We start from the raw sequence: 12444 nt of genomic DNA on the forward strand, positions 1-12444 counted from the left end.
GGCCAAAACTTAGGGTTCCGGCGACCCATTTCCGGCCCAGATTTCCCCCATTTCCGGCTCTAGTACCGATCTCCCCCATTTTTGCGTTTTTTCAGTTGTTTTCAGAGTTGCTTTCTTTAGTTCCTTGCTGTGATTTGTGGTTATTTGTGGTTTTTTGCTATTGGGTTTCCGCTTATAAAATGCCTTCTTACATGTTTGTGTTATGTGGACTGTGAAACATTGATTGTAAACCGAAAAACCCCTATGGATATTATTTCTGAAACGCTGTGTTAATTTGCTCCTTACTTGCAGTCATAAAGGTTTTTTTTATCAAAATATGTAAAGCGTTTAAAGGATATGAAGTTCTTGAGAGAGGATTTGGTTTTCAGTACTTACTGTAAGGAGGTAATATATTCTTTCTTTCTGTTTGATTTTTCCTTCACACAGCTTTCTTATTTCTTGTATGCTATTTTCACTGTTAGGGTTACCTACATTTCAGATGCTTTCTCTTTATTATTCATGTAGCATATTGTAATTTTTTTAAAAAATATATTAACATTGAGGGTTATTAGTTTCCATAAACTGGATTCTGCAATTACAGGAAAGGATATCTTTGTGATGATCAGTACTTTTTGATGGCTGCACTTGATTGAGAGTCAACATTTAAGTTTTTTGATCTTGAATTCTTGCAAAAATTATGCAATGCCTTTTATTAATCGTTTATTGGTTTTTCAAACACTGCAAAGCAGCGAAAATTGACTAATTATGGTGGTGCGCCTGTTGATTTGTGGTTTCACGGTAGTTTGAACCTTCTTTGGTCAGTGTGTGTATTAGTTTGATATACTTGTTAGGCTTAATTCCCATGAGCTTAAGCTTTTAGGATTATTGGTTCATGAACATTGTATCAAAGCCTGTCTTCCTTATGAAGTATTGTGTTTTGAGTCATAGGAACATTGTTTGTTTTGGTTCTGGTTTCTGTTTCAGGGCTCCCGGTGCAGTTTCTGGTCTGCATGTTAGGAAAAATAAAAAAGAAGCATTTCTCTTTGGTTCATGAATATTGTATCAAAGTCGGTCTTTTCACATATCCTGGACGTGAGCTGCGCCACCGCATTGATTTAAAGGTACTTGATGGTTTCCTAATTTTAGACAAATTTACCAGAAGGAACATCTGCACTCATATTTGTATTGGTTATTCATTCATATGCCCCCCAAGGGAATCGTTAACAAGTTGTGGAAGAGAAGTATCTGAATTTATTTTTTTTAGCCCCCAACTACACGAGGGGAAGAAGCCTTCTTCAATCCTTTTTCCACTTCTTTAACACCCCTCCACAAGTTTGTTTCCAGGTTAATTATTTTAGTTAACTTCTTGTTTACATGTTTAGTTGGCCACCTTTAATCCTATACAGGTTTTAATTGTTTTGTTTAGAATTGCAAAAATACATGAGATTGATTTCCTGATACTTCATTGTCTATATTCTGTTTCTGTAGGTTTGATATGAAAGAAAACTTATTCTCCTGTAACAATGTCTGATGTTGCATCTATTTACAGTGTTCATTTTTTGAGCAAATAATTGGAACCTGTTATTATCTCGAACGACAATTTCCCTTTCATATATTCTTGACACGAGTTTGGAAAATGAGTGGCAATCTTGACATGTCCAGCATTATGGAATGATCTTATCTTAAAGAAAACAAAATGATTTTCATATGATCAGTTTTTGTGTGCTTGTGCTTCGTTATTTCTTTATTTTATTTTCTGATCCTCCTAGTTATTCGTTAATAACCGCATGCATAGAAGATTGGTAGAATTTGAGGATTTTTTGGTTTTTATTATGTTAGATGGATTTTGGTGGAATCTGAGCTTGTCACCTATCTAAAGGTTATGATTGTATATTTCTTGTTTAAGTAACATATATTTAGCCCCCCACTTCTGAATTTAGGCACAAGTAAATGTCTACAACAAGTGATTTGTCAAGCGGTCATCCGTTATGTAAGTGTGGAATTCCTGCACGTCTAAGGTACTCTTGGACCATATCCAATCCCGCTAAAAAGTGGTATGGATGTAATAACTACAAGGTAATTTTTGTTATATTTTGAAATTAGCTTTGTGTTATATTTCGTCGTTAGTAGTTCATGACATTTTTGTTGACCCTTGTTTTTTTCATGCAGAAAGCCGGTGATTGTGATTTTTTTGAATGGGATAAGAAGATGTCTGCATATGAGAAGGGATTAGCGCAATATCTGAAAGAGATGGAGGAGAGAAGACAGGCTGACAATGACAAAGTTGAGGAATTAATTGAAAAAAAATGCAAGGAACAATTAGCGCAACATTTGAAAGAAATGGAGGAGAAAGTTGAGGAATTGATTGAAAAAAAAATGTAAGGAACAATTAGCGCAACGTAACGAGAAGATGTTTCGTGTTTTGTTGTTAGTTGTCATTTTGCTGTTAGCCTTTTATTTTTGTAGTTATAGTGAACCTAGACATACTAACTTGATGTTAAAATGAAATTATGAAAACAATTCAGTTGTAAAAGACTTTTGACTTTTTTCTGTTTGTACGAATTTCCTAAATGTATGTTAAACTTAATTGATGCACATTAATTTCCTTTGAAGAGATGCATTTTTTTCCCCTGTTGATTGATTTGTGTAGAACACTAGTGATGAGTCTTTACTGTTGATGTAGAAATTGGGTTGTTGTGGGTGGGTATAACTAGGAAGAATAAAAAAACAGAACATTTCGATTAAAAAGTTGATGGGAATACGAACATAAGTATTTAATCAAAATCAGGCCAAGGTTTGGTCTTTAAAATTGGAAAGCTCGAATTCTAAAATCAAAATAAGAGAAAACATGAGCCAAAGGAAGAAATTCTTAATAGAAACTTGAGCCAAAGGAAGAAAAAGTAGTTGAAAAATTATGCGAAACAAATTTTAGCAATTGTCAACCTTAATAACGCGGACTTACCGTATTTTTTGGCGTTAAAAAGATTAGTGTCAAAAGATCACTAGATATCGAGGAGATTAGTTTGAAGTTCATAAATATGGTAGCTAATATAAAGGTAATTACCACTCTTAAGATGTATACATAGAATGTGAACATCTGAACATGGATAATAATAAAGCACATAGATAAAGTGAATTGTTGCAAACCTACAACTCTTTGTTGCAAATGAACATCAAGATACAGCAACATAAAAAGATCTAATAATCATTTTGCTAGCCAAGAAAATCTTGAAGATAAAAATTACAGTTCCCTACTACACTTCTGAAGTAATCTAACCAAATACAAATTCTGAATCATACTAGTGTCATCTCATCATGATCTCAACATATTAGTTTAAGACAGACAACAAAGCTACCAAAGTAATGCATTCAAATTCAAGCAGGTTTTCCAGCTAGACAAAAGCTATCTCTAGTCAATAAGATAAATGGACACAGAAGCACCCTTCACACCAACATGCTCCTTCACACCAAAAACCTTCCAATCCAAGGTTCCATCCTTGATCCCGGACTCAGGAGACCAAGAGTTAAGCACAATGCATTCGCCTTGTGGACCTCGTTGCCCGCCCACCACAAGAAGTTCCTCTCCACAAGCCTTGAAAGCAAAATCAGACCTGTAATAGGAGAGTTTGTAAACAAAAACCATCTCTCATTAAAAAGAATTGGTGTATTTTTGATTATATGCTAGAAAGTAATACAATGCTTCTATTATTTGAGAAACAACCTCCAATGAGCAAGAGGTGTGAATTTGATCACTGCATGGGCTATATTTGGCCTGTTAAGTAGCCTGTTGCAAATCATGTGATGGAAGGAAGCGATTCTTTTTTATGCTATCACCTATAGAAGTGGTCTCGTGATACTCTAGGAAAAGCAAAAAAAGTAGCTTATTCACTCAAAAAGTCATAATCCGGTGCTGCATTCATCTTCTTTTTGATTATTTTTTCTACTAAAATTGAGAACTCCCTATGAGAGAGTTTCCACAAAGAATAGGCCTAAGGCCTAAGGCTCATTTTGGGCCTTAGGCCTATTCTTTGTCAAGAGTGGAAGACATTCAACCCACCTTGATATTTAATAAAAAAGAAAGAAAGTGGCGGTAATTATTAGCTTTCATGAGAATTATTACTGATGAAGAAACTGGACAAAGAAAGATTCCCTAGGCCATCAATTTGGGTATTGAACACACCAAGGCGAGTTAACATATGAATATCTGATGTGTGGGCAATGTGCAGCACTACCTGCTCTTAATTCAAGAGAACAAACAGGGAACAGAATTTGGCCCTCGTCTAAAAGAAAATAATATAAGGAAAAAAGATACAAGAATAATGGATCATTATTTTCTGCTACGGGTGCTTATATTATCATTAATTCTACTTTTACATACATATATATATACATTCGCACCCTTGACCTTTTCAAATTAGTAATTATAAATGGTTGAATCCTCTTATTTTATATTTGTTAGGACTACAAGTATTGTAATACTCGACACTAATAAAGATCGAATTTACTTTAATCAAAGAGACCTTACCACTTACGACAAGTATATAGAATCTTCTTCGAAAATACATGACGATTGTGAATTCCCAAACGTCTGGAACAAATACATCGAACGATTAATATATATGAAATTAAACTATTCGTCAACATGTATGAATCAAATGCACGTATATGAACTTTTTTTTCCCTCCTTTCAGTACCTGTGTAAGTACACTATGTTGTGTTTCAATCACTTGGTCATGCTGCACATCAGTTGAAAAAAGCAACTGATCTTCACTTGTGTCCAGTTCATCTACTAGCGATCTTTGGCATGTCTTCAAAAAATAAAATATTCAAAAATGTTAAAATTAATATTAAAATTACAAATGAACAAGTACACATACAACGACTTTTGAATAGTTGAATACCTTCTTTCTTTTCCTTCGCTGCTCGGGATTTGCGTTGCTCTGTTTCTTATTTCCTCCTTTCGACGACTTTTTTCTCACCACTTTTTCAACCACAGACACTTTTCTGATTGATGGTCGCGCGCCTTTAGTTCAAGCCACAAGAGGACTACACACCTCCACCTCCATACAATCCATGGCTCCATTATCGATCATAGGTGCACTTGGGAGATCTTTTGCACTTGGGAGTGATTGGGAAGGTTGACTTTGTTCATAGCTTGGACCGCTAAATTTCTTAATTAGCATATCAACATACTTTGCAATTCCATGCAATGGTCCACGTTTGGTGCTGCAATAGCGGCCAACTTCAGCACATTGTTGCTCAGTTCAGCATATCGATCTGCAGTAGGGTTGCCACTCAAAGGATCATAACTACTCTTGATTAACTTATATGGCCGCTTCAAATCCTTCCTCCATCGATTTAGAAAATACTTTTCGCGCAAGAAATCGACATCTTCAAATGTAGTCAACACGGATATGGCATGTTTGCACAAAATTCCTCTTGATTCAAACAAACGGCAACTACAATTCACTTCATATACAGGGCCATTGTAGCAAACATTAAAAACGATTTTTTTCCTATAGGATTCATTAATTTCTACCTGTTCGATCACCTGATAGGTACGAATTCCACATTCACTTTTTAAAAGAGAAGAACCACAATACATAATCAATGAAATCTCCTTCTGAACTTCTGAACTTCTCTAAACTTTGCATGGGTGTAAATTTTTTGGAATTGCTTCTCAAAGGGCCAATGGCTCACACATGAAATGGTGGTATTGAAGGAATCGAAATCAGCAACATTCTCAACCTCAACCTTCCTGCGCAAAGCGTTATCGTATTGATCCACAAATTCCTTCAATGAGGTGGACGATTGCACATAACCATCAAAAAAGGCATTCATACTCTCACTACGTTGTGTGGTAGTCATGCCGGCCCAAAATACATCATTCAAATATGTTGGTACCCAAAAAGTCCTTTCACTGTATAAACCACGCAGCCATGCATTCTCCTCTAGATTATAACACTAAAGCATACTCTGCCAACATCCATCAAACTCGTCACATGTATGAGAATTATACACACAATTTCTTATGGCACTCTTAATGGCATAGTATTGTGAATGTGATCCAAACTTTTCCGGAAGTTTTTTCAGTATATGCCATAAACAAAATCTATGACGAGCATTCGGAAACACCTTCTTAATAGCATTTTTCATGGCCCTATCTTGATCTGTAATAATTGCCCTTGGCGCACGACCCTTCATGCATTTCAACCATGCCTCAAACAACCAAACAAATGACTCCGTATCCTCACTTGAAATTAATGCCGCCCCTAAAAGAATTGATTGACCATGATGGTTTACTCCCACAAAAGGAGCAAATGGCATTTCGTATTTGTTGGTTAAGTATGTTGTGTCAAATGTAACCACATCACCAAAATCTTCATATGATGCCCTACTTCGTGCATCAGCCCAAAAAACATTTCTCAGCCGACACTCATCATCCACATCTATATCAAAATAAAAATCATCATTTACGTTCCGCATTCTATTGAAATAGTCACGAAGTGCTGCGGCACCTCCTGTACCAAGGCGAAGGCGTCTTGAGTTCGCAATATAATTGCGACACTCTCTCTCTCCAAATGTAAGATTCTTATAACCCCCCGCTTCAACGGCTAGTGCGTTATAAATTTTATTTGTGCGGATTCCAGCTCTATCATCTATATCAAGCTTTCTCTTCGTAGCAGGATCCAACTTCTTGTTGCACCGAAAGTATCTCGCTTTACCTGGGCTTAAGTCGTGATTATGCCCTAGATTTACATTTGTCACATACCACGATGTATCCACTAACGTTGCATTCAAAGTAGCCTGACACCCCGTTTTGCTTGTTTTGCTAGCCTTGCATAGGTTATTACTTGAACTGGATGATGCTTTGCCTCCGCGAGCACATGTCAGACTGATGTAGTGTACATCTCCATTTTCATACTTTTTCTTCTTCTTTTGTGTCACACCAAAGCCCGCTTGCTTTCCATAATTCCTATAATAGTCAACGACTTCCTCTATGGAGCCAAATAGCATACCGCTCTTAGGCTCCTCAACAACTTTATCTCCATCTATGAGCTTGGCCTTGGACCGACAATTATCCACACCATCATTCAATTGGTCATTAGCAACAATTTCATTTCCATCTATCACAAAATGAAAAGAAATAAATAAATATGGTGTAAAGAACCCAACTATAAATAATAACATTTATTATGTTACAAAAATTAAAGGTAAGCATGAAGTGTCCAACATACCATTTTGAGGGTCCATTTCGATGGGCACAACATCATCAAGTTCAATATGTGTCAATGAACAATCATCTTCGTGTTGTGAAATCAAGTCCAATTGTGATAAATCCATTTAAAAATTTCTGTAACAAATAAAGATTCATATCAATGCATTATCATTTAAAAATAAATATATTTTCCAGGTTAAAATAAAGTTTCAGATCCTTACATGCATTTTTAGGTAAAAAGTACCAACCGATTTACATCACAAAGCATTCAAACTTGGGGAAAATATTTTAAATCGGTCCCAATATTTTAACATGATGTAAACTCAATACGGGAGTACAAACTACTACTACTGAAATGATAGAAGTTTTTTTTTCTTTCGATAAGAACAGAAATGATAGAAGTTGAGGCAACTTAGACTTCCCGTTATATATTAACAGCCTGATGGCCAAATGATATCCGGCCTAAAGAATGTTTTTCACGGAGAGGCTTTTTTTATTTGTTTATGAAACTTTTCATTTGTCCGACTAACTCAAAACGTTTTTTCAGCGTTTCTGAAATAAAGAACAGTTTTACATTGGTCACATTTACATATTTTAATATTAAAGTCTTTTTTCTTCGATTAATAATCTCAAAAGTGTACATTGGAAGTCCCGGAAAAATAATATTTCAAAATACAGTTTGTGATCCTATCTTCCTATACTGCACTTCGTTTCTCAAGGTGTTCAGGAATCAGGATTTTTCAATTATATAGAGAAACAGAGGAAAAAAAAATAAAAAAAATCCAAGAGGCCTATTTATAATTTGAAGAATTTTAGCTTAATAAAACCAAAGAGAATGACCTATATAGCAATCCTGCAGCATCCTATGATTAAAAAGTTTCACTCATAAAGGTTTATTCTTGTTTATGAAAAAAAATTCAGGCTCTCTTTTTTTATGAAGCAGAACCTTACCAAGGGCGGAAGGCCCCTTCAGACCCACCCCTACGAGTAAAGCCCGGATACACAATTCTACCCGCCAAAACCGGGGTATCAGGTAATCTAACAAAAATCCTAGTGCAGAATCGAATCCAGAATGTCCGAGTCTATGGCTCATCTCAAGTCCGCCCTTTAACCACTAGGCCGCACCCTTGATGGGTTAGGATCCTTCTATACGATATATAAATAGGATCAAGCATTACGGTTTGTATGACCACTAGTAAAACCACCATACAATAAGCTGATATAATCCAGGGGAGGTCCTAGTGCAGAATTGAACTCACGATGTACAAGTCTACGGCACATCCAAGCCCACCCTTTGACCACTAGGCTACACGCTGCAATATTTTATCAAATGAACAAGACACAAAAGCAAGCTAAAACAGGGAATTCCTTTTCATTTACAACGTATACAATTATCAAATCTGTGGGAATACTTGGGCATAGCTTAGTGAAGAAAGGAAATGTTAAGGATTAAAGACTGCATAAGACAACCAAAGACACTACAAAAATGCTCTTTAATGGAACAAACGATCGTGACCTAGGAACCACCAGTTTCGCTTGGTAGGCCAAGAATGCTCGGCTCACTATGTGCTATATGTAAGAAAAGCCAATCTTAGCCAAATCTTCCTGCCCCCCGCTGGTTTGAAATGAAATGGTCTCCTAAAGAATTGGAGCTAAGAGGGAAAAATTGAGAAGATATGGAGATCACACTTCTTAGAGGTGCTACAAATCCTTATTTCTCCTTATACCCGTTGGGATACCATAACATACTGGTGATCCCCCAATCAGGAAGGGGAGTGTGCAAGCTTCACGGGCCTGAGACATGAATGATCCAATCTTTGGTCTATGGTCACAGAAGTCCTTAAACGAACTTGTTTCGCAAGTTTCAGGTGACTTCTTCCTTCGGGCTTTCCTCTTTCCATTACCTTTATTGCCCCCTATGGTCATGGCCTCAAATTCTTCCGCTACTAAATTGCACTGGGCACAACCCAAAGGATTGGATCTTTCTCTCAACCAAGCATCAAGCATGGCCTTTCCAAATTGGTCAATATCCTTGTCTGTCACTTCCCATAGATTGGCAACAATGACAGGAGAACCAGCTAGCAGATAGGATAGTGGAGTACCTTGTGGAATGTAACACCCATTCAGTGTCAAAGAACCACTACTGCATCCCATCAGGAGAGTAGCAGCACAGTTTACATGATTCATTTTAAATAATGAAGTCAATTCATTATTGTTGCAGTGTGGTCTAGTGAGAAGCTAAATCTACAAGCACTATAACACAACCTTTCCATAAATCAGAAATCAAAAAAAGATGGAATAGAAGATGGAGCAATCAACACACAAATCTCCTATAAGATTTCACACACGAGCAATTCACATGAACAAAAAATGGAGCAACAGAAAGGAGAGCAGATTAACCTAAAAGAAAATGGGCGAACCTGCTCTTTTTGGCCGGAGGTGGAGAACGACGGTGGAGAACGAATGGTCGCGGGTAGTGCGGTGGCGGGACCAGCAGTTCCCGGATTTGGGGGGAAGCCGGAACTGGAATACGGCCGGAGATGGAAGAGGGCCGCCACTGGAAGACGACCGGTGGGTGGGCTTTGGCCGAAGATGGAGAACGACGGTGGGGGACCTCGTCGGCACCGGAAGAATGACGGTGGGGGACCTCGTCGGAACCGGAAGAATGACGGTGGCTGGCTCGTGCGAAAGAACGACCGAGCTCGGAACGGTGGCGGGCAGAACGACAGTGCTGGGCTCGGAACGGTGGCGGGCAGAACGACGGTGCTGGGCTCCGAACGGTGGCGGGCAGAACGACGGTGCTGGGCTCCGAACGGTGGCGGGCAGAACGACGGTGCTGGGCTCCGAACGGTGGCGGGCAGAACGACGGTGCTGGGCTCCGAACGGTGGTCGGCGGTGGGAAGATTTTGGGTAGATGGAGAGAGGGAGGGAAAATTTGGGGGGAAGCTCGGGGAAGAAAAGTGCGAAAATGAGAAAGACGAGCAGGTTTTGTTTTCAAAATTTGAAATTTTTTTTTTTTTTTTTTTTATAAAAAATCAAAAAAAAAATTAAAAACTGGCGTGGCCCTTTCCACGTAGGAAAGGGCCGGGCAGGGGCCGGCAGGATGGCCCCTGCCTATCATTACTCCTCCCCCTCTTCTCTTTTCTTCCATTCTCTTTCCCCTGTTCTGTCGCCCAGCCCCACTTTCCCTCTCCTCTCTTCCCTTCCTCATTTCTCCTCTCTTCCATCACACCTGCACAACCCGAGTGAAACCCAGCATGAGAGATCATCGCCGAGAGTAAGAGAGACCCGATCCTTCCGGACTAGACGACGCCGACGGAGCTGAGGGCGTGATTTCCGGTGGTTGACGCCGGTGAAGCGAACAGGAGCCAATTTTCGGCGATTTTGGGATGATTTCCGGCGTCCGGTTAGAGGATCGTTCCTTGATGAATTTCCGGTAGATTTTTTGTAATTTCTTGTGATTTCATTCCTGAGTTATTATAGATTTATTTTGGGAATTTTTCTGTGCTATTTGGACTCGATTCACGGTCGAATGAGTGTCTTGGTCGTGTTGATTTTCGGAGTTTCACTTGGGTGTTTGTTTTAACCAAAATAGGTTTGGATTTTGTAGGTTGTGAAGCTTGGTTTAGTTTCTTTGTTTTGATGTTCACCGATTGAGGGAAGATGTGATTTTTAGTGGTGTTTTAGAGTATCTTGAGGGCTGATTTGGGGGATTGAAGGCTAAGTGAATTAGTTGTGTTAATTTGTTATGGATTATTGGTTTAGGTGATTTTTGGGTGTTAGTTTCAGGATGGAAATTGTTGGGTTTATTAATGAAATTCTGGATTTTTGTTGATGGTTGATTTGATGATGTTTTATTGAGTCTTGTTGGTGGAACTTGGTTGAGGATGGGTTCCCGTTAATTTCATTTGGAAATGGTTGGGTATTATCCGAAGATGGCTTGTGTACGGGTGCTGAAATTAGTTAGGATTGGTCTCCTAGGGTTGTTGGAGATTGATTTTGAGGGCTTTGTTGAGAATTACCAAATTGGTACCCTTAGAGTTGGTTTTATGGCTTTGATGTGTGTATGTAGTTGAATCCAAATTTGGTGTTGATTTGGAGTGAACTATGATGTTGAAGTTAATGTGTTAGATCCTTTTGGTGTAAATGACAAATGAGGTGGAAATAGAGAATGGGTTAATGGTACTATGCAAAAGAGAGTGCAAAGGATTTATTGGAATTTAGTAGGTTCTCTACTATGAGTTATTTTAGTGTTGTAAGTATGCTTTGAAGCTTGGATTGATTAAGAGACCATCAATGAGGATTTTGGGTAAAAGTTGGATAAAGTGGAATTGATTAAAGTTAGATTCTTTATTATAATCCATTTGAATAATTATTGATTAAGTCTCCAACTTGGTACCAAGTGAGAATGAGAAATAAGATAAGTGATTACTAGTATGTCTAGGTCTTATAATCTAAATTACTTGGAAGGTTAGAAACTAGTAAAGTATTAATGTAGTGGTCAATGTTAAAAGAACATAGAGTTGTGATGTCTAATATAATCTTATGTCAATAGGTATATATATAGGGATCGAATATACTTAGTTAGCTTAAATGGATAAACTAACTAGAAGACTTAATAGTTAATAATGATAACAAGACAACTTAGTACCTAATTCACTCATCCATGTACACTAAGTGTTTTAGTGTATTATCAGAATAGGTTTAAGCGCTGAAGGTATATATGTATATATACATATGTATATATATGAGTTAAATATATATATTGTGAACTTAGTAAATAAGCAACAAGCTATAAAAAAGATTAGGAATAATAATGTGATACAACAATAACAAATAAGTTAATGAAATAATATATGCGTCTTCTGGTTAATAAATAAGATAAGACACAAACTTATAACTAATGACTAATCTAATAATAGCTTAAGGTATCTAGATGGCTTTAGAAGCGAGTGACGCGACGTGTGAGCACGCGGGTAGTTAGGATGTCATTGAGTATGGGATTCAATAGTGTAGTTTAACGATACCAATGTTTGCAGGATCGTGTCCGGATTTGAGGCTTTAATTGGTTCTCTAATGTAGAGTCCAAGTGACTAGAGTCCAAGAGAGTGCTCGAGTCAAGAGTCCAATGCAGCCAATGTGAGTATTCTACTCACTGAGAAATTATATTTTTTATGTATTATGGATTTGTAAAATGTATATTGTTTTATGAATCTGAACCAACTATATGATGAAAGATATGTTTT

At 37.6% G+C, this 12444-nt stretch overlaps 1 protein-coding gene across 1 annotated transcript; it reads right to left on the reverse strand.

Moving 5' to 3' along the window:
* Positions 1–5155: 5155 nt before the first annotated feature.
* On the reverse strand, positions 5156–7330 carry LOC133878967 (putative protein FAR1-RELATED SEQUENCE 10). Its single transcript, XM_062317524.1, has 4 exons — positions 7218–7330; positions 6457–7106; positions 5680–5772; positions 5156–5530 (listed from the first exon to the last, which is right to left on the reverse strand). Exons 1-4 carry the CDS (start codon positions 7321–7323, stop codon positions 5156–5158), a joined length of 1224 nt encoding a protein of 407 aa, XP_062173508.1. The 5' UTR covers positions 7324–7330.
* Between the last annotated feature and the right edge of the window lie 5114 nt (positions 7331–12444).

Source organism: Alnus glutinosa, chromosome 10 (genome assembly GCF_958979055.1).
Source record: "Alnus glutinosa chromosome 10, dhAlnGlut1.1, whole genome shotgun sequence".
Lineage (NCBI taxonomy): Eukaryota > Viridiplantae > Streptophyta > Magnoliopsida > Fagales > Betulaceae > Alnus > Alnus glutinosa.